General features: G+C 56.1%; 2 protein-coding genes across 9 annotated transcripts in view; one reads left to right on the top strand and one right to left on the bottom strand.

Annotated features, from left to right (window-relative positions):
• PTPA (protein phosphatase 2 phosphatase activator) overlaps window positions 1–8093 on the bottom strand; it is a 38460-nt gene extending 30367 nt beyond the window's left edge. For 5 of the 6 annotated variants that reach the window (XM_030818002.1, XM_030818000.1, XM_030818001.1 and 2 more), the window contains exon 1: window positions 7782–8093. In XM_030818002.1, coding sequence (XP_030673862.1) covers window positions 7782–7812 — 31 coding nt within the window. In that variant the 5' untranslated portion in view covers window positions 7813–8093. Of the gene's footprint in view, window positions 1–3606; window positions 3677–7781 lie in introns of those variants that run through there. The other variant, XM_030817999.1, reaches the window with a different exon arrangement.
• A 563-nt stretch (window positions 8094–8656) lies between these two features.
• On the top strand, window positions 8657–24745 carry CRAT (carnitine O-acetyltransferase). Of its 3 annotated transcripts, XM_030817996.1 has the most exons (16): window positions 8670–8965; window positions 10243–10341; window positions 10616–10756; window positions 11445–11708; window positions 15206–15324; window positions 16447–16500; window positions 16948–17113; window positions 17454–17628; window positions 18825–19003; window positions 19544–19644; window positions 20854–20973; window positions 21133–21255; window positions 21356–21491; window positions 22194–22256; window positions 23389–23526; window positions 23912–24745. In XM_030817996.1, the coding sequence occupies exons 3-16, from the start codon at window positions 10727–10729 to the stop codon at window positions 24125–24127; spliced, it is 1884 nt and encodes a 627-aa protein (XP_030673856.1). In that variant the 5' UTR covers window positions 8670–8965; window positions 10243–10341; window positions 10616–10726; the 3' UTR covers window positions 24128–24745. The 3 variants fall into 3 exon arrangements, with proteins under 3 accessions (XP_003264275.2, XP_003264274.2, XP_030673856.1); XM_003264227.4 differs by lacking the exon at window positions 10616–10756 and having other exon boundaries at window positions 8657–8965; XM_003264226.4 differs by lacking the exons at window positions 10243–10341; window positions 10616–10756 and having other exon boundaries at window positions 8657–8965.
• The last annotated feature ends 801 nt before the right edge of the window (window positions 24746–25546 follow it).

The following is a 25546-nucleotide window of genomic DNA, read 5'->3' as shown; positions in this document are numbered from 1 at the left end:
CACATCACTGCACTCCAGCCTGGACAACAGAACGAGACTCTGTCTCAATAAAAACAAAATAAGATTCCAGGAAGAGGAAACAAGAATTCTCCCGCTCTGTGGGTGGGAAGGCTAGTTGGTAGGACCTCCTAAGGGGACAATCTTTTGAAGTAAAAAACTGCATATACACAATGAGTCAACAGGTCTACTTACAGGAATCTATCTTTCAGATGTGCTCATGGAAACACAAAGGTGCTTAATGCATCAAAAAAAAAAAAAAGAAAAAAAGGCTGGGCATAGTGGCTCACACCTGTAATCTCAGCACTTTGGGAGCCCCAGGTGGGAGGATCACTTGAGTCCAGGAGTTTGACACCAACCTGGGCAACATAGCGAGACCCCATCTCTACTTTAAAAAAAAAAAAAAAAATTTTTAGGCGGGGCGCGGTGGCTTATGCCTACAATCCCAGCACTTTGGGAGGCCAAAGTGGGTGGATCACACCTGAGGTCAGGAGTTGGAGACGCACCTGACTAACATAGTGAAACCCCATTTCTACTAAAAATATAAAATTAATCAGGTGTGGTGGCACATGCCTGTAATCCCAGCTACTTGGGAGGCTGAGGAAGGAGAATTGCTTGAACCAGGAGGCAGAGGTTGCAGTGAGCCAAGATCATGCCATCGCACTCCAGCCTAGGCAACAAGAGTGAAACTCTGTCTCAAATAAAAATTTTTTTTATTAATTAGAAACAACCCAAATAGGCTGGGCATGGTGGCTCACACCTGTAATCCCAGCACTTTGGGAGGCCAAGACAGGCAGATCACGAGATCAGGAGTTCGAGACCAGCCTGGCCAACAAGGTGAAACCCCATCTCTACTAAAAATACAAAAATCAGCCAAGTGTGATGGCACACGCCTGTAATCCCAGCTACTCAGGAGGCTGAGGCAGGAGAATTGTTTGAACCCAGGAGGCAGAGGTTACAGTGAGCTGAGATCGTGCCATTGCACTCCGGCTCTGGTTGACAGAGCAAGACTCCATCTCGGGGAAAAAAAAAAAAAGAAACAACTCAAATATCAGTTGATAAGGCAATGGGGTAAATAATGATATGCCCAGGTCCGGCATGGTGACTCACGCCTGTAATCCCAGAACTTTGGGAGGCTGAGGCGGGTGGATCATTTGAGGTCAGGAGTTCCAGACCAGCCTGAGAAACATATTGAAACCCCGTCTCTACTAAAAAAATACAAAAATTAGCCCGGCATGATGGCACACACCTGTAATCCCAGCTACTTGGGAGGCTGAAGCAGGAGAATCGCTTGAATTGGGGAGGCAGAGGTTGCAGTGAGCTGGACTGTTCCACTGCACTCCAGCCTGGGTGACAGAGTGAGACTGTCTTAAAAATAAATAAATAAAATAAATAAAGAGGCCGGATGTGGTGGCTCACACCTGTAATCCCAACACTTTGGGAAGCCGAGGCGGGTAGATCACTTGAGGCCAGGAGTTCGAGACCAGCCTGGCCAACATAGCGAAATTCCATCTCTACTAAAAATATAAAAAATTAGCCAGATATGGTGGCGCACACCTGTAATCCCAGCTACTTGGGAGGCTGAGGAAGAAGAACCGCTTGAACCCAGGAGGCAGAGGCTGCAGTGAGCCAAGATCACGCCACTGCACTCCAGCCTGGGCAACACAGCAAGACTCAGTCTCAAATAAAAAAAAGAGAAAAAAAAGATATGCCCACATAATAAAAATTTTCATAGCTTATAAAATGAATAAAATCTAGGCCAGGCACAGTGCCTCCCGCCTGTAATCCCAAAACTTCGGGAGGCCAAGGCAGGCAGATTGCTTGAGTCCAGGAGTTTGAAACCAGCCTGGACCACATGGCCAAACCCCATCTCTACAAACAATACAAAAATTACCCAGGTGTAGTGGTGCACACCTGTAGTCCTAGCTACTTGGGGGCTGAGGCAGGAGGATCACTTGAGCCCAGGAGGCTGAGGCTGAAGTGAGCTGCACTCCAGCCTGGGTGACAGAGCAAGACCCTGTCTTGAAAACAAAAAAAAATTAGAAACAACCCAAACATCAATTGATAAGATGATGCATAATTAATTATATGCCCACATAATGGAAATTTTCATAACTTGTAGAAAGAATAAAATCTAGACCAGGCACAGTGGCTCACACTTGTAATCCCAGCACTTTGGGAGGCCCAGGCGGGAGGATCACTTGAGCCCAGGAGTTCAAGACCAGCCCAGGCAACATAGGGAGACCCCCATCTCTACAAATAATTTAAAAATTAGCCAGGCGAGATGGCTCATGTCCGTAATCCCAGCACTTTGGGAGGCAGAGGCGGGCAGATCACCTGGGCTCAGGAGTTCAAGACCAGCCTGGTCAACATGGCGAAACCCTGTCTCTACTAAAAATAACAAAAATTAGCCGGGCATGGCTGGGCGCAGTGGCTCACGCCTGTAATCCCAGCACTTTGGGAGGCCGAGGCGGGCGGATCACAAGGTCAGGAGATCGAGACCATCCTGGCTAACACAGTGAAACCCCGTCTCTACTAAAAATACAAAAAATTAGCTGGGCGTGGTGGCGGGTGCTTGTAGTCCCAGCTACTCGGGAGGCTGAGGCAGGAGAATGGCAAGAACATGGGACGCGGAGCTTGCAGTGAGCCGAGATCACGCCACTGCACTCCAGCCTGGGCAACGGAGTGTGACTCTGTCTCAAAAAATAAAAGAAACCCTTTCTCTACTAAAAATACAAAAAAAATTAGCTGGGCGAGGTCGCGCATGCCTGTAATCCCAGCTACTTGGGAGGCTGAGGGGAGAGAATGGCGTGAACTCAGGAGGCAGAGCTTGCAGTGAGCCGAGCTCGCGCCACTGCACTCCAGCCTGGGCAACAGAGCGAGACTCTGTCTCAAAAAAAAAAAAAAAAAACTAGCCGGGCATGGTGGCGAGTGCCTGTAATCCCAGCTACTCAGGAGGCTGAGGCAGGCAGAATCACTTGAACCCAGGAGGTGGGGGTTGCAGTGAGCCGAGATCGCGCCACTGCACTCCAGACCAGGCGACAGAGCGAGACTTCTCTCAAAAAAAAAAAAAATTAGCAGGGCATGGTAGCGCACACCTGTAGTCCCAGCTACTCGCGAAGCTGAGGCAGAAGAATCACTTGAACCCAGGAGGCAGTTGGCCAGGCACAGTGGCTCAGGCCTGTAATCCCAGCACTTTGGGAGACGGAGGCTGGTGGATCACCTGAGGTTGGGAGTTTGAGACCAAGCCTGGCCAACATGGTGAAGCCCCGTCTCTACTAAAAATAGAAAAAAATTAGCCGGGCGTGCTGGTGGGCACCTGTAATCCCAGCTACTCGGGAGGCTGAGGCAGGAGAATCACTTGAACCCAGGAGGCAGAGCTTATGGTGAGCCAAGATCATGCCACTGTACTCCAGCCTGGGCAACAAGAGTGAAATTCCATCTCAAAAAAAAAAAAAATGCAAACTCTCCCTAAAGTGGAAGAGTAAAGGACTATCAATCACTCACAACCTGGTATAAATTTGTCCCCCTGCCTTCCTCCTAAAACCTGGCTGATATCAGCTACATGGAGAAAAAGGGACAGGGACCTAAGAAGTTTCTGAAACATACAACATGTGGAGAAATAGAGCCTGTCTGGAGAGGTCCTGAAGAAAAGAAAAGTGCCAGGGGACTTGGAGACCTAAGGAGAAGGATAGAGAACCTGAGTTTAGAGAGACAAATCTCTGCCTAACTCAAACCAAGGCCCTAGAAAGAGACCAGAAGCTCTCTTCCTCCTCCCACCTGTCCTGCAAGCTCTGTTCCCAGAACCCAAAACTGAGGCCCTCTGCTATTAGTAAATTGGCACTTCAACTAAGATGCCAAATAAAAAGCTTTGTAGGTCAGACTAGTAACCCAACCACATTGCTTTTATGGGAAAATGTGCCCCACATTCCAAATAATCAACTCGGAAATAATCTTTGGGAACATACAGCCCTTTTGTACGTGTGAGATAACCATTCTCTGCAAAGGGACAGCTCTCCTCGGGGGTTGCACTAAGCCAAGATCACGCTACTGCACTCCAGCCTGGGTGACAGAGTGAGACTCTGTCTCAAATAAAAAAAAAAAAAAAAAAAAAAAAAAAAGGGACGGCATTCCTGACATTATTTAACCGGGATATTTCACAGGAAGAGAGCCTTCAGGCCAGTCCATGTTTGGGAAAAGGCTACCTTACCAGGAAGCACTATAACAAATTAGTGATGAAACACACACATGTTGCCAGAACACACAATCCTAAATCAAAGAAACAAGCCTTCAAAGGCAGGACTATGATAAACGAGGTCACACCCAGTCTCTCCAGCCTCAGGTTATAGAGACATAGGTTCCAAGGGACAGTGGATTCCCAACAACCTCACAGTATAAAATCAACATTCAGAATTTTAGAAATGTTCCTTCCTAGGCCCCCAACAAAGACTATAATATACAGCATTATCATCAGCCATTTGAAACTCGTCTACATGTTCAACCTGTACAACTTTGAAACTTTGAAAAAGATAAGGGCAATCAGCATTTACTGATCGCCTACTATGTCCCACGCTTTGCACACGTCTTCTTATAGAACACATACTACAAATAACTGAGGCTTTTTCTTAGGGGAAAAAAAAAGAAATTTTAAAAAAGAGAGAACTGAGGCTCACAGAGGCTGTGACTTGCCAGGCAAAGCCAGATATGTATGACTCCAAAATCCAAAGTTTTCATCAATACATTAAGAACTTCTTGGCCTGGCCGGGCGCGGTGGCTCAGGCCTGTAATCCCAGCACTTTGGGAGGCCGAGGTGGGTGGATCACGAGGTCAGGAGATCGAGACCATCCTGGCTAACACGATGAAACCCCGTCTCTACTAAAAATACAAAAAATTAGCCGGGCGAGGTGGCGGGAGCCCGTAGTCCCAGCTACGCGGGAGGCTGAGGCAGGAGAATGGCGTGAACCCCGGAGCCTGCAGTGAGCCAAGACTGCGCCACTGCACTCCAGCCTGGGTGAAAGAGCGAGACTCCTTCTCAAAAAAAAAAAAAAAAAAAAAAAAAAAGAACTTCTTGGCCAGGCACGGTGGCTCACGCCTGTAATCCCAGCACTCTGGGTGGCCAAGGCGGGCGAATCACTTGAGGCCAGGAGTTCGAGACCAGCCTGGCCAACATGGCGAAATCCCATCTCTACTAAAAATACAAAAAATTAGCCCGGCACAGTGGTGGGCGCCTCAGCAACTTGGGAGGCTGAGGCACGAGAATCGCATGAACTCAGGAGGCAGAGGGTGCAGTGAGCTGAGATTGCACCACTGCACCCCGGCCTGGGTGACAAAGTGAAACTCTGTCTCAAAAAAAAAAAAAAAAAACAAAAAAGAAGAAGTTCTTTCCAGCTGTTCCCAAAAGTTCTGCCTCAAATTTCAAAAAAGGACCACAACCAGGGACCTGGCTCTTTCCAGCCATGGATAACCTCCCTGAGCCTTCCTCTCTTTCAGGGCACAGTTTCTCTATCCTCCCACTCCCCACCCCCATTCATCTTCAGGGACACATTCATCTCACTGATAACAGTGGTTGCCTTATATCTCCTATCTCCTGATGTCATTACCAGAACTTTTTCTTTTTTGAGATGGAGTCTAGCTCTCTCGCCCAGGCTGGGGTGCAGTGGCTGGAGTGCAGTGGAGCAATCTCGGCTCACTGCAACCTCCGCCTCCTGGGTTCAAGTGATTCTCCTGCCTCAGCCTCCCAAGTAGCTGGGATTACAGGCATGTGCCACCACACCCAGCTAATTTTTGTATTTTGATTACAGACGGGGTTTTGCCACGTTGGCCATGACTGGTCTCGAACTCCTGACCTCAAGTGATCTGCCCGTGACGGCCTCCCAAAGTGCTGGGATTACAGGTGTGAGCCACTGTGCCCAGAGTCATTACCAGAACTTCTAAGGCCAGGTTGTCCAACCCACAGCCCAGGACAGCTTTGAATGTAGCCAGACACAAATTTGTAAACTTTCTTAAAACATAGGCCAGGCATGGTGGCTCATGCTTGTAATCCCAGCACTTTGGAAGGTCGAGGCAGGCGGATCACGAGGTCAGGAGTTCGAGACCAGCCTGGCCAATATGGTGAAACCCCGTCTCTATTAAAAATACAAAAATTAGCCAGGCATTGTGGCGCACCTGTAGTCCCAGCTACTCAGGAGGCTGAGGCAGGAGAATCGCTTGAACCCGGGAGGCAGAGGGTGCAGTGAGCCGAGATCACGCCACTGCACTTCAGCCTGCGGGACAGAGTGTGACACTGTCTCAAAAAAAAGAAACATAAAACCATTATGAGATTTTTTTCTTTTTGTGACTTTTTTTTAGCTCATCAGCCATCATTAGTGTTAGTGTATTTTATGTGTGACCCAAGACAATTCTGCTTCCAATGTGGCTTAGAGAAGCCAAAAGATTGGACACCCCTGTTTTTTTGGGGGGAGCGGGAGGACGGAGTTTCACTCTTGTTGTCCAGGCTGGAGTGCAATGGCATGATCTCACCTCACTGCAACCTCTGCCTCCCAGGTTCAAGCGATTCTCCTGCCTCACCCTCCCTAGTAGTTGGGATTACGGGCATGTGTCACCACGCCAGGCTAATTTTGTATTCTTAGAAGAGACAGAGTTTCTCAATATTGGTCAGGCTGGTCTTGAACTCCCGACCTCAGGTGATTCGCCCGACTCGGCCTCCCAATGTGCTGGGATTACGGGCATGAGCCACCGCGCCTGGCCTGGACACCCTTGTTCTAAGGGCACACACACAGAGGTTTTGTACAAAATAAATGTCTGATTTTGAATGTCCTAAGAAACGGAACCCAGCTCTTTGTTCATCTCTTTTGTGGGGCATGGAGGGGATGCCTTTTCTGATTTTCAACATTTCTCCCTCCTGAGACCTTCTCAGGGACCACAAAATTGGAGACAGGATAGCAAGAATATCAAATGCTTTCAAAACATTAGCTGTGTTTGGTCGGCCAACCTATTTGCCTCTCTGTCGGGAATGTAAAAGTTATCTATGGCCAGTCCTTCTTAGTTCAAGGTAGGTCGGCAAACAGCCGCCTCCTTCTCCAGAAAAGGGGTCTCTAAGAAGATCCTTCCGTAGCACCTCCATCCCAGTTATTTAAGATGAACTAAAAAGAGGCCACAGGGTAAATAAGAGTTACCGAAGGAGATGCCAGAGAAAGACCTAACCTCCTTGCACAACCAGCCTTTTAAAATTAGGGATTTAGACACCACGGGCAGTTTCCCTCAATAAATTCTCAGGCACTGGAACCAGAGAGTAGGAGGATGAGGGGTGAGCAGGGCGCGGAGGCTGAAACTGGGGGCGAGGCAGGCGCAGGCCCACCGAGCACCACCCCATCCCCTGAGCAGCGACGAATAAAGACGGCAGCCTCCGGAATCACTTTCGCCCCTTTCCCTGGCAGCTTCCCCACCAGGTCAACAGCTTACTTAAGCACGCGCTGCCCAGAGATGCAAAAGGCCCCCCTTATGACCACGGCGCTGCCCACCCGGCATTCGGGCAGCCTGGACTCCCACAAAACCCAGAGTTGCGCCCGAATCACCACCCCTTTGCAGCCCCTGGTTCCCTCCCCAGCGGCGCCCCACCACCCACCTCTCCCCTAAGGCCATTCAACTCAGTTCCTCCTCGGGGCCCCTCAGCTTTTGCCCCTCCAGTTCCTCCGTGTCCTGACTCTCGCCCTCCTGAGCCTCCCACACCTGGCACCGCCCCCACCCTACCCGACACCGGCCCGGCCTGGCCCCGCTGGCCTTACCTGGCGGCGGCTGCCGCTCGCCCTCAGCCATCTTGCTCCGGCCAGGAGCCGGCCCGGATGCCTGCAGTCCCCTCTCGCCTTTCACTCTTGCACCCACCCTTCCTCTCCCCGGCTCCACCAAAGGCTCCGAGCTTCCCGAAGACAAGTGAGCGCCAGCCGGCTATAACCGAAAACCGAGAGTTGAAGTCACCCCACCGAGGACGGCCGCCATGTCGGTGCGGGGCGCTTAGTGAGCATGCCTATAAACGGCCGGCGCGCGCCGGAAGCGTGGACCCGGGCGACGGCCATGTCAGTGCGGGGCGCGCGGGGCGCGCGGGGCGCCTGCGCCCCAACGGCCGCCAAGCACCAGGCCCGCTCACGGCCGCCCGAACGTCGGGCGCCGTGGCTGCCACGATTGTGCGGGGCGTCAAGTTTGGGTTGTGCGCAGCCATGTTTTTCCGGGACAGTCTCCTGTCCCGGAATACCACCTGTCATCTTTGTGGGTGGTACTGACCCTAACCCAAGGAATATTAGAGGACATTCCCCGGTCAACATGGTTGTGTTTTCCTATCACTCTAAGAGTTACGCTCAGGGACACTAGACGGAGTTGGAAAGGTGCACACCACTACCTCCAACAGCTTAGAAGACATGTGGGGGCGGGGGAGAGACAGCTGGACGGTGACCTCCCCCTTCCTCCTCCACAGGTCTCAATGACTCGAAGGGCCTCCCAACCAATGACTCGCCCTCGGCCCTGCCCCTGTGTCCCCGCCCCCGCCGTGGTCCCGCCCCCGGCTCGCAGCCACCCTACTACGACCCGCTATCGGGCGACGCCCCGCCCCTCCGTCCCCGCCCCTCCTGTCCCTCCCCAAGGAGGACCCGCCCCATCGATGCCCCGCCCCCGCCCCGCAGCCAACCTCCCGGGCCCGGTTGCCCGCCCGGGGCCCGCTACCGGCCCAGGCCCCGCCTCGCGAGTCCTGCTCCCCGGGTGCCTGCCCGCAGGCCGCCCGGCCCAGAGGGTGGGCGCGGGGCTGCCTCTACTGGCTGGCGGCGGTAACTCAGCGACCTTGGCCCGAAGGCTCTAGCAAGGACCCACCGACCCCAGCCGCGGCGGCGGCGGCGCGGACTTTGCCCGGTGTGTGGGGCGGAGCGGACTGCGTGTCCGCGGACGGGCAGCGAAGATGTTAGCCTTCGCTGCCAGGACCGTGGTGAGTGCGGCGGAGCCGGGGCCTGAGGGCCCCGGACGGCGTGGGCGGGCCGTGTGGCTGCGTCCGGGAACGGAGACCGCGTCCTGCGGCCGCTGTCCGATCCGGCCTCCAGCTGATGGGGTGGGGTCAGGCGGGCGTCCCAGGTTTGGCAGAGCAGGAGATTGGGGCGCAAGGTCAGAAGCGGGATTGAACCCACGTCCTGGAGCATTCAATTCCAACGACCCGCAAAGGACAAGGGGGACCCCGGCTTCAGTTAGCACCCCCACCCTTAGACCCAGAGACAGGCCGGTGGGGGAGAGAGACCAGGAGCGTCCAGACCCTAGCTCACTCTCCCAGTTATTCTCTGATTCACACACCCGTCGCACGCTTAGGCTAGAGCCACTTCTCCGACCCTGTCCAGTTGGTCAGACTCCCTTGGTTTATCAGATGGTCCCTGGGGAATTGTGTGTGGCCAGAGAAACACGCGGAGGCATCAAGCTAGAAAGGCCTCAGAACTGGCAGGTGGCAGCCCCATGGCCTCCCTCCCCTCCAGCCCCCTTCCCCACCCTGGCTGTATCCTCCCCTCCAGCCCCCTTCCCCACCCTGGCTGTATCCTCCCCTCCAGCCCCCTTCCCCACCCTGGCTGTATCCTCCCCTCCAGCCCCCTTCCCCACCCTGGCAATATCCTCTCCTCCAGCCCCCTTCCCCACCCTGGCTATATCTACCCCTCAGTCCTCCCTGGAGGGCAGCCCACATGCTAGCCTAATTTCAGTCCCTTCCGTCCCTGATCCAAGCATATGTTGCTGGTGTCTCACTCTGTCTCAGACACACACTACGGGGCCAGAGGGCGGAGGGTGCATCCAGGCTCAGGCTTAGAGGCTCTTTTAGGTGTTGCAACACCCTGAGCCTCCACCGCACCCTTGTCACTGTCTCCCAAGCTGCATCCATCCCACAAACAGCCTCTAGATCATCCTCCAGGACCATCCAACTGGCCTGGTTACTTTCCTGCAGAGAAACTGAGGCAAGGAGGGACTTGCCCAGAGTCCCCTGGACCTGCTCATTCAAATCCAGCCCAATCCCAGCATCCTTTGGTTTATTTTTCATACCAAAAGTCCTCCACTCTTGGACCCTAGCTGAATGAGCCACAGCTCGGGAAAAAATGAGTGTTTGTAGAGGGATGGCTCAGATGGGTCCCAGGAGTCCTAGAGAGAAACAGGAAATAGGCAGGGCTTCTGGCTGTCCCATCCACTGATGGCCTTTTCCTGGTGTCTGCTCCCTTGCACCAACCCTAATTTCAGGACCGATCCCAGGGCTGTGGTGTAACCTCAGCGGCCAGGCAGTCTCTGTCCTCCAGCCAAGTTTTCCCTCATCAAAAAGATCTTCGCAGATTCTGACAGGTGGATTTTTTATTACCTTTTGGCCTGACTCCCTGGCGCTGAGCCCATGCAGAGAAGAAAGAAAAGAACTTTCCAGGTTCCCTTCTACTGGAATGCCCCCCACTAGCCCTCTCACCTGCTCCCCATTCCTCTACTTATGGGAGCTCGGGAGGGTGGAGCAGCTTCTAGAGTCCAGGAGCTTCCCCTGCCACTGCAACAACCCCCGATGCCACCACAGCCATTGCCACTGCCACCTGCCTCCCTCTGAATCTTGGCTCTTGTCTTCTCTTTCCAGTCCAGGCAAGTGGCTGCCTCTGGCTAGGTTCTGCTCACCCACTTTGTAGCAGAGTTAGGCTTAGAGATCCAGCCAAGGCAGACAGACAGGGCCCAGAACCTCAGTCCTGCCATGGAGGAGGACGGGCAGCAGAGAGAGAAGGTACGGAACAGAGCTCCTGCCGCTCGCCTGCCCGCTGCAAGAGCAGCCTCGGGCCCTCCTGTCTCTTTCTGCCCACTCCACAGCCTCCCAGACTTTCTCTTTCTCTCTCTGCCGCCTCTCACCCTCCATGCCAGGCCACCCGGCTCTCTCGCCACAGCACTGCCCTCACCCCACCCCGCTCCATCTCAAAGGCAGGAGGAAGCCCAAGGCCCCTCACCCGAAGGTGCTGCCATTGTCTGGCTCTCTGTGATTCTCCCTTCTTCCCTTCTATTTCTCAACCTGGAAAGGGTGGGAGAAAAGGAGGTGAGGACCTCCAAGAGGGACAGTCACCACTCCATTGGCTGGCTCCTCTTCCAGGGTGAGAAAGGAGGGGCCTGTGCAACCCAACAGGTGGGCGGTCCCCCTCACCTCTGCCATCCCAAAGGTGCCATTTATCCTGACTTGGTTCCCCTGAGCCTTGCCAAGAACCATGGCCACACCCCACCCTCCCCCATCCCTACCTGCATCTCCAGGCCCCGGAGAGGCGGGGACACCTAGAGCTCTAGGGCTGGGAGGCCAGGGCCAGCCCTACCCAAGAGGCCGTCTCTGCCCCCAGGGATGGGCACATAAGTGCCCAGGACTACAGCTTTGGGGCTGCCAGGGCTCCAGAGCCTGGGAGGGAATGAACGGGATGTTCTGCTGCCTGCAGGTGAAGCCTCTGGGCTTCCTGAAGCCCTCCTCCTTGATGAAAGCTTCCGGCCGCTTCAAGGCACACCAGGATGCACTGCCACGGCTGCCCGTGCCCCCTCTCCAGCAGTCCCTGGACCACTACCTGAAGGCGCTGCAGCCCATCGTGAGTGAGGAGGAGTGGGCCCACACCAAGCAGCTGGTGGATGAGTTTCAGGCCTCAGGAGGCGTAGGGGAGCGCCTTCAGAAGGGGCTGGAGCGTCGGGCCAGGAAGACGGAGAACTGGGTGAGTGAGGGCGCCCTCACTGTGACTTGCTGCTGGCTGCACATGCACAGTTCTCCAGTGCCCACTGCTCTGGCACGGCCGTTCGTTTGCCGCCCAGAGTTTCGTGAGCACGTACTCTGTGTCTGGCACTTGGCAGGGTGCTGGGTGATCAAGAAGGACACAGTCACCAGCTCCTTGGAGCTGACAATCAAGTAGGGAGGAGAGAAAGGTAATGAACAGGATACAGGTTGTGGACAAGGTTTCATGTTCCAGGACAGAGGCAGGAGTGGGGTGCACGGCAGGTACAACCAGATAGAAGATGCCCTTGTGCTCGGTGGGACAGCCTCAGGCAGGGGATATGTGTCACTCAGTGACCAATCGCCCAGGTTCTGTGTCTGATCTATGACACAGGTGTACCCAGTTTGGAAGATGTGTCTACACCAGTGCTTCGTGTGCTTTTCTATTTTCATCTCATACTTCAATACACAGATTAAAAAGGTGGCAGCCGGATGCAGTGACTCACACCTGTAATCCCAGCACTTTGGGAGTCCAGGGCGGGCGGATCACAAGGTCAGGAGTTCGGGACCAGCCTGGCCAACATGATAAAACCCCGTCTCTACTAAAAATACAAAAATTAGCCGGGCGTGGTGGCAGGCACCTGTAATCCCAGCTACTGGGGAGACTGAGGCAGGAGAATTGCTTGAACCTGGGAGGTGAAGGTTGCAGTGAGCCGAGATTGTGCCACTGCGCTCCAGCCTGGGCGACAGAGCAAGACTCTGTCTTGGAAAAAAAAAAAGGTGGCCCAGCTGCTGGGAGGGAGGCAGAGTGGGAGCCAGAGTCGAGTGGGAGGGGTGACATCACCCCCAGGGAGCTGTGGCAGCCTGGGCCTGACACTGGATGGGAGAGAGGGAGAGTCGTTGGGTCCAGGACTGTTTTGGAGGCAGTGCCAGTGTCACTTGCCAATGAGGTGGGGGCACGGGTGGAATTTGCCAAGTCGCGGTTGCCTGAGAGAGAAGCTGCCTGTGGGAGAGCCAGAGCCGGTCCGGCCCTGGGAAATGCTGTGTTATAGGGGGTGCCATTGGGAGGGGAGGTAGAGCTCTAGCCCTGGGCTTGGCGGAGGCTGGGGGGCTGCACACAGGAGGTGGGAGTTGTCGACATTTGCTGAGACTGGTCAGGTCAGGACTTTGGACTCCAGAACCAAGATGCTTCCCCTGAAAGGTCCTTAGAGCGTCTGGGGGCTGGTGGTTTTCCAACTTCATTTAGCCTGGGACTCCTTCAAACAGAAGCTCCTGGCTAAAGGAGTGGGGGCACCCCTCCTTCCACTCACGGGGCCACTGAAGGGTCTCTGCCACCACCTGGCAGATTCTCGCTGGGGGAGTACTCATACCTGCGGGGTCTCCCCTGGTCTCCCAAGCTTTGGCCAGAGGCTCTGAGATCTCTAGTGGAGTACAGGCCCCTGGCTGTTTCCCCAAGGGAAGGGAGCTCCTGTCTGCCCTTCACTGATCTGCAGATGAGGAAAACTAAGACCCAGAGAGGTGGCCCAAAAGCCCAGAGCCACACAGCAGCTCTCAAGGAAGCCCTCAGCCACACAGGAAGGTCTGACTGACTTAGGGACCCGGTTCTTAGGGGCTACCAGTCACCTATTGTACAACCTGGGGACAAGTCGCCTCCCCCTCACCCCTTGCCAAAGACTAGTGGCCCAGTGCTGCAGGGGAGTGCATGTGTGTGATGAAGAGGCGCATCCGGCTGCTGTTCGCCACAGGTTGAGGGGGCGCAGGTGGGCCCAGGTCTCTGGGGGTGGAAGGCCAGAGAAAGCTGTACTGGCTGTGTGCGGGGAGGGTGGGTGTTGCAGTCAGCATAGAGGGCACAGGGTGACAGTCACCTGGGAGTATGCACAGCCCCAGACATGGAGCCTTTAATACCACATCCCTGGCTGGTGCCCAGAGACCCCCACCCCCCAGACAGAGGACAGACCGTCAGGGCAGAGAGTAAGGATGTGTCACCCACATCTTGTCACTAGCATAAGGATTCATCCTTGCAGGGAGCATCCCCTCAAGATTGCCCTGACCTTAAGATCAAAGTGGGTATCTACTCCCCGAGGCCACAGAGCAAGACCAGGTTCCTCAGGCTGCTCTGATACCCCGGTCTCCTGCCTCCTTGGACAATTCTCTGCTGGGGATGGTCAAAAACTCACGTATTGGGCCAGACGTGGTGGCTCACGCCTGTAGTCTCAGCACTTTGGGAAGCTGAGGCAGGTGGATCATTTGAGGTCAGGAGTTCAAGACCAGCCTGGCCAACATGGTGAAAACCTGTCTGTACCAAAAAATACAAGAATTAGCCAGGCAAGGTGGTGCGCACCTATAGTCCCAGCTACTCAGGAAGCTGAGGCAAGAGAATCACTTGAATGCAGGAGGTGGAGGTTGCAGTGAGCCGAGATAGCACCATGGCACTTTAGCCTGGGTGACAGTGAGACCCTGTCTCAAAAAAAAAAGTCACTCATTGGACTTTGTTTTCTAGACCCTTCCCTTTTTTCCTTTCTATCTATTCAGGCATACATTTTAATTTAACATATGACAGTCATTGACAGAGAATGTGTAAGAGGAGAATTTGTTCACCTTGCCGGGCGCGGTGGCCCACACCTGTAATCCCAGCACTTTGGGAGGCCGAGGCGGGAGGATCGAGGTCAGGAGATCGAGACCATCCTGGCTCACACGGTGAAACCCCGTCTCTACTAAAAATACAAAAAAAAAAATTAGCCGGGCGCAGTGGCGGGACCTGTAGTCACAGCTACTCGGGAGGCTGAGGCAGGAGAATGGCGTGAACCTGGGAGGCGGAGCTTGCAGTGAGCCGAGATCATGCCACTGCACTCCAGCCTGGGCGACAGAGCGAGACTCCGTCTCAAAAAAAAAAAAAAAAAAAAAAGAGAGGCTGGGCGCAGTGGCTCACGCCTGTAATCCCAGCACTTTGGGAGACCGAGGTGGGCGGATCATGAGGTCAGGAGATCGAGACCATCCTGGCTAGCACGGTGAAACCCCATCTCTACTAAAAATACAAAAAAAAAGCCAGGTGTGGTGGCCGGCGCCTGTAGTGCCACTTACTGGGGAGGCTGAGGCAGGAGAATGGCGTGAACCCGGGAGGTGGGGCTTGCAGTAAGCCGAGATTGCACCACTGCACTCCAGCCTGAGCGACACAGCGAGACGCTGTCTCAAAAAAAAAGAATTCATTCACCTTGCTGCCCCTCCCCACACCCCAGGTTTCCTCCCGATCTTTCTTTCACATCTTTTCTTAGCAGCAGCGTCTGATTGATCTGGCTAATACTGATCACTCGGGCTAAAGGGAAGAGGCTGGTGGGTTTAAGGTGTGGGGCGGGGAGGGTAGGTTCTGGATCTAAGCATTTACTTTGGGAATCTCCATAGCCGGGTAGAGGGCATGGGGGCCAGCCAGGTCCCCTAGCCCTGGGGAACAGGGGGCACCAAGGCCCACGCACCCCTCCTGACAGGCTCTGGCCCTTTTCCCAGCTGTCTGAGTGGTGGCTCAAGACCGCCTACCTCCAGTACCGCCAGCCTGTGGTCATCTACTCGAGCCCAGGCGTGATGCTGCCCAAGCAGGACTTCGTGGACCTGCAGGGTCAGCTCCGGTGAGTGGCTGGGGCTAGGGGGCCGGGAGGCAGCCGGGCCCCTCGAGTCCACTTCCCCCAGCGGCTTGCAGGGGCCCCGACCCTGTTTATCTTTCTGCCCCACAAGCAGCCTTATGAAGTAGAGAGCATCCTCCCTATTTTACAAATGGGGAAATTGAGGCTCGGAGCAGGGAAGGGAGCTGCCCAAGACCCCATTCAGGAAGCAGGGTCTCTCCAGCTCTGAAGCCTCATGGCTGTTAACCACCACATCTTCGCGGAGGCCCCATCCTCCTCCGTACCTGAGGCTTCTCCCCCACCCCAGTTTTAGCACTTCACCTCTCCTTTCCACTCTTCTCAGCTAGCCACAGGGGTGACCTCTGTACACAGTCCCTTTTTCCACATTCGGCCAGGTCACCTGCCCCAGCCCCTATTCCAGTCCTACCAGAGATAAAAATACCAGTGACAAGGATCTCCTGCCCAAGGACCAGCCACTGGCTGCTGCCACCTGCTTCTCTTAAAGGGACCAGGGCACCCTGGGAAGGGCCGGGGTTCAGGCCCAGGAACTACAGCCACTGGTCCCCATGGTGGGATCCAGGGGCAGCCCCAAGCATTGAGGGTGGTTGCCATGGGCCAGACAGCCCTGGGAGGAAGGCGGCCTGGGGGACACAGAGGCCCAGAGTGGGGAAGGGACCTAGTGGAGGGAACACTGGAGCCACTGCTCTCCCATTCACACCACCCCAGGGGCCCAGGACCTCCAGAACCGATGCTTCAGAGCAGATGACACCCCCTCCAGATTCTAGGCTGTGGTTCAGGAGCTCAGGCCCTTTGTGGGTCGACCCAGCCCACTGACCCCTAACCAAGCCACACTCCAGCTGCAGGGGACTAGCACCCAAGTCCTACTAGGCCCTTGGCCACCAGCACTTCCCCAAGCCCTCCTGACCGTGCTCCCTCTAGAGGTTATGAAGAAGCACACACAGACTGGCAAGCTGGGACTCGCAGGCCCCTCCCTTGCGCTCCCGGGCTTTCTGGAAGCGGTGAGGGAGGATGGAAGACTAGTCCTCCTGCTCCCCAAGCAGGTGTCCCTAGCCCGGGGCCTCCCTCAGGGTGTCCACACAGCTTCTAATCTCTAATCAATCTTTCCAGATTTGCTGCCAAACTCATTGAGGGTGTGTTGGATTTCAAGGTGATGATTGACAAGTGAGCATCCACACCCCTGCCCAGCCCCACCCCTGCCCAGGCCTGCCTAATAACCACAGCCACCTCTGACCCCAGCCCTGGCCCGGCATGCCAGCTCGGGCCCTGGGCCCTGCTCCAGCTGCTGGAATCTCCTCTTGGTGGGTGACCCTGTCCCATCCCAACTAAAGAGGACCCCAGAGTTTTATTCGCTGCCTCATCTCCCCTATGACAAACTGAAGCCCAGAGAGGGGAAGGGAGGGAGTTTCTAGGTGACTTCTGAACAGGGCCCTTCTGGGGCACAAAGCGAGCCCACTGCCCACAGCGCAGCCCTGAAGTGTCCTACTCATCTGGGAGGGGGAGCAGGGACACTGTGTGAGCCCCCAGCAGTACCTAGCAGGTCCCTGTCTACCCTGCCCTCCTCCCCATTCACTTGCCCAGTAGCGCCCTCACTGCCCCTCTGCCCCGCAGCGAGACCCTGCCGGTGGAGTACCTTGGGGGGAAGCCACTGTGCATGAACCAGTACTATCAGATCCTGTCCTCCTGCCGAGTGCCGGGCCCCAAGCAGGACACGGTCAGCAACTTCAGTGAGACCAAGAAGCCTCCCACGCACATCACCGTGGTACACAACTACCAGGTGGGCGGCCCCCACCCACACCTACAAGCCCTGGCCCTGCTGCAGGAGTACAGCATGACGGCCGCAGTTGGCTTCCCCACTGGGGTTCCCCAGCACACGTGCCCACGTGCGCCAGGAATGGGCACCCCTGGCTTCTCCACTGGGGGCCCAGGGAGGCTAGGAGGGGCCGTGGGCCTGCCCAGCCCAGAAGGGTGATCCAAGGACCTCCTACCTCTCACCCTTGGCCTGATTCCATCCCCTCCAAGGCCAAGGCCAGAAGGAGGCAGGTATGGGGAGGTGGCTGCTCTCAGCCTGAGGTCCCCACTCAGCTCCCTCCTCTTACCTGCCTGTGCCCCAACAGTTTTTTGAGCTGGATGTGTACCACAGTGACGGGACGCCCCTCACTGCAGATCAGATCTTTGTGCAGCTGGAGAAGATCTGGAACTCATCCCTACAGACCAACAAGGAGCCTGTGGGCATCCTCACCTCTAACCACCGCAACTCCTGGGCCAAGGCATACAACACCCTCATCAAAGGTGCCTCTTGGGGGCCATGCTGGGGCTGCACACCCAGGCCTCTTCCCCTGTTGGGGACCAGCCTCAACACCACCCGTAGGGTACCTGAAGTCCTCTGGCAACAAAGGAATGAGAAGAGACAGGTTAAGAGTTCATAAAGGTGGAGCCAGGGGCCAGCTGCAAAATGGAGGCTGCAAAAGACGCAGAGTTCTGGTCTCCACACTATTTATTGAGTGCAGTCACTTAGATCTAAGAAACAGATGTTCAGGGCGAAACAGTGAAAGGGAGGCAGTGCGTCATAGGCGTAATCTATAGCAATAGCGGTTTAAATGAATCTCCTTTGTGCTCAAACAGCGTATCTTTAACTTACTGGAGACTAGCTGGTGGGAGCGGGCTTAACTAGGAGCCTGCACGTCCTTCCACTTCCCAGTATTTCAAAGGAGTGTCTTTCTCCTTGAACACAGTGTTTACAGATAGGAGAGCGGGTCTCGCTCTGAGCATGGAACATGATGGCAATTGGTAGGCTTTCCTCCTCCGCGGCCTCTTCTGGCTTTCCACAACTTACTGTCCCATATTTTTATGGCTAGTTTATACAGGCATCCCACAAGCCCTTTTCCCAACATTCCCCCGGCATGCTGGGCCCTGCACAGCCATGGGCAGCCATGTTTCCCGCTGCATCCTCTCAACGTGGAGCAGGCAATGTGGGCCCCATGTCCTAGATGAGGACACCTCATGGTTAGGGTAGTTTCTCTCAGCTAAATAGCAAGTTAGGATTAGAGTCCAAGTCCTCTGGCTGAGAAGCCCACCCACCTCCACGCTCCCTGTGCCCCTGAGCACCAGCAATCCTCCAAAGCATGTCTTGCTCAGGGGCATTGACCCCAAAGTCAGACTACCTGTGTGGGATCCCCGGCTGCCACACCAGCTCCCGTGTGACCCCTGGGCTTCGGTTTCCTGTGTCTAAAGTGGGCCAGGTGTTGGGCCCTGCCTTGAGGAGTGCTGTGGGCCTGCAGGGTCCTGTTGAGTGTGAAGTTCTGAACCCACACCCTGCACTCGGTGCAGGCCCCCTGGAGGGCCCGCGAGGTGGGGTCTCCTCATCCCAGAGGGGTACAAATGAGTCAGAAGAGCCCAGGGCAGGAGGCTGCAGAGGGGCTGGTCCGTCTCTCCCGCACCCTGAGACTCACCCCGTTTTGCGTCTCCCCGCCCCATGCCACCTGCAGACAAGGTGAACCGGGATTCCGTGCGCTCCATCCAGAAGAGCATCTTCACTGTGTGCCTAGATGCGCCCGTGCCCAGGGTCTCAGAAGACGTGTACCGCAGCCATGTGGCAGGCCAGATGCTGCACGGGGGCGGCAGCAGGCTCAACAGCGGCAACCGCTGGTTCGACAAGACGCTGCAGGTGAGGCCCGGCAGGGCTTCGCCCACTCACGCACACCTGAACAGGGCCTCCGTTGCCTCGGGACTTCCTGCCCCTCCCCAGCCCTGCGTCCCCAGCCTCCTAGCTTGTAAAGCAGGCAGGAAGCCAGCAGGCTGGACGCTGCCGTAATTACCAGGCAGCCAGCCTGTCATCACCAGTCCTGCCTCTGGCCTGGAAACCGCTGTCACCCCCAGCACACCCCCTCAGTGCCTCACAGAGAACCTGGGATCCGGGGTCACCAGTGCAATCCTGGCACAACAATCCCTCTCTGCACCTGTAAAATGGGGTGATGGTCGACCTCACCGGTAGAGTAGTTTGAAGGACTCAGGCACGCTGAGCGTGGGATGTGCTTAGCACACCAGGGCACCTGGTGAGTATCAGCTATTGTTAATAACAGTAATAAGTCAGCATAGCCCCTTGAGATGGCTTCAGAGAGGCCCTTGCCTCAACCAAAGAGTGGTTGGGTGAGGGGCCACCCCCCAGGGCCCTGGGGCTGAGCGGGGTCTCCCTTCCCCTCCACAGTTCATCGTGGCAGAAGATGGCTCCTGTGGGCTCGTGTACGAGCATGCTGCAGCGGAGGGGCCCCCTATTGTCACCCTTCTGGACTATGTCATTGAGTACACGTGAGTACAGTCACATCTCTCGCCTAGTTCCCCAGCTTCTAGTGACAGGTGACACACAGGTGACAGACCAGCTTACAGGGGAATATCACTCTCCTTTGTGCCTGGGAATCTGTTTCTTCCAAGGAAGCCAGCCAGATATGGTGGCTCACGCCTGTAATCCTGACACTTTGGGAGGCTGAGGTGGGAGGATCAATTGAGGTCAGGAGTTTGAGATCAGCCTGGCCAACATGGTGAAATGCCATCTCTACTAAAAATACAAAAAAAAAAAATTAGCCAGGTATGGTAGCACATGTCTATAATCCCAGTTACTCAGGAGGCTGAGGCAGGAGAATTGCTTGAACCCAGGAGGCAGAGGTTGCGTTGAGTGGAGACTGTGCCACTGCACTCCAGCCTGCGCGACAGAGCAAGACTCTGTCTCAAAAAAAGAAAAAAAAAATTAGGCCAGGTGCAGTGGCTCATGCCTGTAATCCCAGCACTTTGGGAGGCTGAGGCGGGCGGAGCACCTGAGGTCAGGAGTTCAAGACCAGCCTGGCCAACATGGTGAAACCCTGTCTCTACAAAAATTAGCCAGGCCTGATGGCGGGTGCCTGTAATCCCAGCTACTTGGGAGGCTGAGGCAGAAGAATCGCTTGAACCCAGAGGCAGAGGTTGCAGTGAGCCGAGATCACACCATTGCACTCTAGCCTGGGCGACAGAATGAGACTCTGTCTCAAAAAAAAAAAAAAATGTTAGCCACGTGTGGTGGTGGGTGCCTGTAATCCCAGCTACTCAAGAGGCTGAGGCACGAGAATCACTTGAACCCAGGAGGTGGAGGTTGCAGTGAGCCGAGATCGTTCCATTGCTCCAGACTGGGCGACAGAGCAAGACTCCGTCTCAAAAGACAAAGAAAAAAATTAGCCAAGGTGGTGGGCATCTGTAATCCCAGCTACTCAGGAGGCTGAGGCAGGAGAATTGCTTGAACCGGGGAGGCCAAGGTTGCAGTGAGCTGAGATCGCATCACTGCACTCCAGCCTGGGCAACAGAGCAAGACTCCATCTAAAAAAAAAAAAAGAAAAAAAAGCCGAAGTGAGGGTGGTTTTCGGAACAAACTCACACCTCCCTGGGCTGGCCCCCTCCAGCTTCAGGTACCCATCCTCCCCACCCTGGTCTCAGAACGGACCCAGGCTCTCGAGGCGCCAGCATGAGCCTGAGGCCCCGTTTACTGTGCAGGAAGAAACCCGAGCTTGTGCGGTCTCCCATGGTGCCCCTGCCCATGCCCAAGAAGCTGCGGTTCAACATCACCCCCGAGATCAAGAGTGACATCGAGAAGGCCAAGCAGAACCTCAGCATGTAAGTGCCTGCCCCTGCCATCCCCGTGCTGGGTGGGTGAGGCCAGGCCCTTGAGCTTGAGAGGCTCCTGTGCCAGCTCTGTCATGACACCCAGACCCTCCATGGGGTTGGCAGGGGCTGCCAGGGCCTGCTCCTCACCTGCTCTTCCCACACCCCCAGCATGATCCAGGACCTGGACATCACCGTGATGGTATTCCACCATTTTGGAAAAGACTTCCCCAAGTCGGAGAAGCTAAGCCCAGATGCCTTCATCCAGATGGCTTTGCAGCTGGCCTACTACAGGTGCGCCTCTGTGGCCCGCCCATGGAGGAGGGAGGAGACCTGCGGGCAGGGGAGGGGATGCCCGCCTCCAAGGGGCGTGCTTAGCCCCATTTCCCACCAGGATCTACGGGCAGGCATGTGCCACCTATGAAAGTGCCTCCCTGCGCATGTTTCACCTGGGCCGCACCGACACCATCCGCTCGGCTTCCATGGACTCACTCGCCTTTGTCAAGGCCATGGATGACTCCAGCGTCATGGTGAGAGGTCTGGGGCGAGGGTGGGTGAGCTGGGCCTGAGCCATCTCCCTCCTGCTCACTCAGTCAACACACGTTAATTGAGCACCTACAGGATTCCAGCCCCATGGTGGGCACGGGGAATCTAACAGAAGCTGGAGCCGTGAATCTAGCTCTGAGCTTCCTGGGGGCCAAAGAGGAAAAGAGAGTCATCCATTTGTTCATTCATTTATTCATTGGCAGTAAGCAACTGCCCTATGTCAGGCCCTGGCTGAGGACCAAGGAGTTGGCAGTTGCAATACTCGTTCTTTTTTTTTTCTTGTTTTTTTTTAGAAAGAGTCTCGCTCTGTTGCCCAGGCTGGAGTGCAGTGGTGTGGTCTCGACTCACTGCAACCTCCACCTCCTGGGTTCAAGCAATTCTCCTGCCTCAGCCTCCCAAGTAGCTGGGACTACAGGTGCCTGCCACCATTCCTGGCTAATTTTTGTATTTTTAGTAGAAACGGGGTTTCACCATGTTGGCCAGGCTGGTCTCAAACTCCTGACCTCAAGGGATCCACCTGCCTCGGCTTCCCAAAATGCTGGGATTACAGGCGTGAGCCACCACTCCCAGCCCCAATATTTCCTCTTAAAGAGCTCAGAATCTAGTGCTGGGTGGGGGTGGGCTACTGAGGTGGGCCAGAAGAGAAGGGACAGTGCTTCAGCTCCCTCCAACCCTCACCACTCTAGGAGCACCAGAAGGTGGAGCTGCTGCGGAAGGCCGTGCAGGCCCACCGAGGCTACACCGATCGGGTAAGTGAGCCTGCTTGTGCCTACTCACTTGTCCCTTAGTGTCAGCCATCTGTCTGTCCCTCTGACTGTCCGTCCCTGCAGCCAATGGCTGCCAACCCTTTGCTAGGACCACACCTCCCCCAACCTGGGAGCACCTGGAGCCAGGCTGAATAGCCCCCAACTTTTTCTTTTTTTTTTTTTTTTTGAGACGGAGTCTTGCTCTGTCGCCCAGGCTGGAGTGCAGTGGTGTGATTTCGGCTCACTGCAAGCTCCGCCTCCCAGGTTCAAGCGATTCTCCTGCCTCAGCCTCCTGAGTAGCTGGGATTACAGGCACCCGCCACCACGCCCGGCTAATTTTTCTATTTTTAGTAGAGACAGGGTTTCACCATGTTGACAGGCAGGTCTCAAACTCCTGACCTCAGGTGATCCACCCACCTCAGGCTCCCAAAGTGCTGGGATTACAGGCGTGAGCCACCATGCCCAGCCAAATATCCCCATTTTAAAGTTGGAGAAAGCCTGGGCCCAGTAACTGCCTTGGTTCCAGGTTCCAGGGCTGGCCTGGGCCCTAGATGTTGGGTCACACTCTCTCCCTGACGCTAGGTATCCCTCCCTGACGCTAGGTGTCTCTCCCTGACGCTAGGTATACGTGGTCCAGCAGACAGCCAGTTTCCTGCCCTCCAGCAGCTTGGGCTGCAGTCAGGGAGGTGTCTGTCTGGATGCGTGTCCTGCCTCTGTCTCTGAGCACCTGTGTGTCCAGGCTGTGACCGTGCTACATGCACACGTCCATTTAGAGCTCACTGCCACCCTGCGAGGGGAGTGTAGGACTCACCCCTCTTTACAGATGAAGACACTGCAATTCCAGAACCTAAGCAACCTGCCAAGGCCCTGCAGCCAGGATGGGGCTAGGCCACCCGGCTCCAGGGCTGTGCTCCACAACCCTGCACTTCCCTGCCTCCCTGGGCAAATCCCCGCCCCTCCCTGAGCCTTGGTTTCCCCATCTGTAAAACGAAGGCTCTCTCTGGCCATGATACTCTGGTCTCATGGTTCTGAGTGGCCAGTGCCTGCAAAGGGTGGCGCTGCCACAGGCTGAAGAGGGCCAGGATACCCCGGGGGTCCACAGCCCCTGCTCCTGACGGCTCTCCCACCCCAACAGGCCATCCGCGGGGAGGCCTTTGATCGACACCTGCTGGGCCTGAAGCTGCAGGCCATCGAGGACCTGGTGAGCATGCCCGACATCTTCATGGACACCTCCTACGCCATCGCCATGCACTTCCACCTCTCCACCAGCCAGGTGGGCCACTGCCCCAGGTGCCCCGGGGGCTGGAGGCAGAGAACCCACTGGCAGTTTGATGTGGCCCACACAGGCCCCACTGACCCAATGCCAACACAGCTGAGTTCCAGAGGAGGAGCTGGGGGCAGGGGCCTCTCTGCAGCCCAGGCAGGCTGAGAAGGGGTCAGTGCTCCTCATGGGAGAATCAGCTTCGCTGACTCACTGGTCAGGTATAAAGGAACATTTGATTCGTGCGAGCCTGTACTGGTTGCTGGGATATAGCAGGGGACAGACCATGATCCCTGCCCACAAGGGGCCTGCAGTCTTGGCGGAAGCACAGGCAGCCTGGGAAGTGCTGGGGGCATCAAGGTAGGGGAGCTGAGAGCTTTCATCCTGCCGTCCCCAGGTCCCTGCCAAGACAGACTGCGTCATGTTCTTCGGGCCCGTGGTCCCCGACGGCTACGGTGTGTGCTATAACCCCATGGAGGCCCACATCAACTTCTCCCTGTCGGCCTACAACAGCTGCGCAGAGACCAACGCTGCCCGCCTGGCGCATTACCTGGAGAAGGCGCTCCTGGACATGCGTGCCCTGCTGCAGAGCCACCCCCGGGCCAAGCTCTGAGCCCCTAGGACTCAGGCCTGCCAATGTCACAGCCAAGCCCACCCTGGGATGGGCCACCCACCAGGGCTCAGCTCCTTGGTTCCCTCTTCCCTGGTTCCCTCTTCCCTGGTTCCCTCTTCCCTGGTCCCCCCAAATCTACTGAGTCACGGACCGCATCCTCCAGGGGGCCTGCAGGCCCCAGCCAAGTGCCTTCCGTGGGTCATCCCAGCACCTGCCAGGGCCCGACCTGGGGCTGAGTGCAGAGGCTGAGCAGGACGTTAGGCCCGGGCCCCTGGCACGTCCTCCACCGGTGCCTCCTCTGGGGAAGGGAACCAGCCCTCCAGAGCAGGAGACTGGCAAGAGTTCTTTGTCTCACCAGCTCAGCCCCGGCCACTCCCTGCCATCTCCATGACCAGGCCAGCGTCTGTACCCTGCTTCCCAAACTCCCAGGACCTGGAGACAGGATTGTCTGGGGCCGAGGGGCCAGGGTGGGAGGTTTCACCTCCGTGGCAGCTGTGTTCCTGTGGATAACATTGCTAGCAAGCTGCCTCTGGTTCCACTCAGCTTGGTTTCTGCCCCTGCCCTGCTGTATGATATTAACGTGCAAGGTCATCAATAAAGGGGAATTGTGTTGGTGAAGAGGTGTTTCAGCTGAGAGGCAGGCAGGGTGGGGGCAGGCACCTGGCCTTGCCCTCTTCAGCTTTCCCTGGGCCTGGGAGCTGGTGTCCAAGCAGCTGGTGGGCCTGAGGGCTTTGGCCCAGGAGCCAAGGTCCAGCTGTGACCTCGGGGCTCTGGGCCCAGAACCATGCCAGAGCCAGGGCTTCGTCCTTCACCAGCAGCTTCCCACCTACCTCTGGCTTGGGCCTTCCCAAGTTGCATGGATTGTGGGTAGGGGCAACTCTCCCAGGGGACTGTGGGGCCCAGCAGGCCCGCGTCTGGTGGACTGATGAATGTGGCTGATACCCAGGGGCCCAGGGTGTCATCCTCCTTCCCCCAACTGAGCCCAGCAAAAGTAGGAGTACAGCAGCAGGATCAGCTTGCCCCAGACCCAGCCGCCGCCAGGACAGACACCTTCGGGGGTGGGCAGGTGCCGTCAGAGCAGAACCACGTACCTGCCCACAGCCCTGTGTCCATGGCTGAGGCAGGGCATCCTGGCAAAATCAAGCGTGCAGTTTGTGGAGAGGGGAGAGTCTCCCACTAGGACACTGGCCTGTGAGGAAGGCCCATGTGAAACCCCAAGGGTGGATGCCAGGGTGGGCTGGGGGAGGTTGGCTGGCCTGTGAGCGAAGGGCTCTGTGACCTGACTAAGCTGGGACAGTCACCCGAGGGTGGGGCCTTTGGTTTTCTCCATTTGTCAGATGAGGAAGCAGGCTTAGCCAGGTTAAGGTCACCAGGACGCTAAATGGCAGAGCAGGATTCACAGAGGCCACACTTGTCTCC

This window comes from Nomascus leucogenys, chromosome 8 (genome assembly GCF_006542625.1).
Source record: "Nomascus leucogenys isolate Asia chromosome 8, Asia_NLE_v1, whole genome shotgun sequence".
In the NCBI taxonomy this organism is placed as follows: domain Eukaryota; kingdom Metazoa; phylum Chordata; class Mammalia; order Primates; family Hylobatidae; genus Nomascus; species Nomascus leucogenys.
Note: the sequence above shows the minus strand (reverse complement) of the source record. Positions and strands in the feature narration are given on the sequence as shown.

What these genes read in the sequence shown, in the direction of transcription:
- CRAT (XM_030817996.1), top strand. Translation starts at nt 10,727, where the DNA reads ATGGAGGAGGACGGGCAGCAGAGAGAGAAG. An exon ending in ACGGGCAGCAGAGAGAGAAG is followed by an intron (nt 10,757 to 11,444) that starts GTACGGAACAGA and finishes TGCTGCCTGCAG; the next exon opens with GTGAAGCCTCTGGGCTTCCT. An exon ending in CCGTGGTACACAACTACCAG is followed by an intron (nt 17,114 to 17,453) that starts GTGGGCGGCCCC and finishes GTGCCCCAACAG; the next exon opens with TTTTTTGAGCTGGATGTGTA.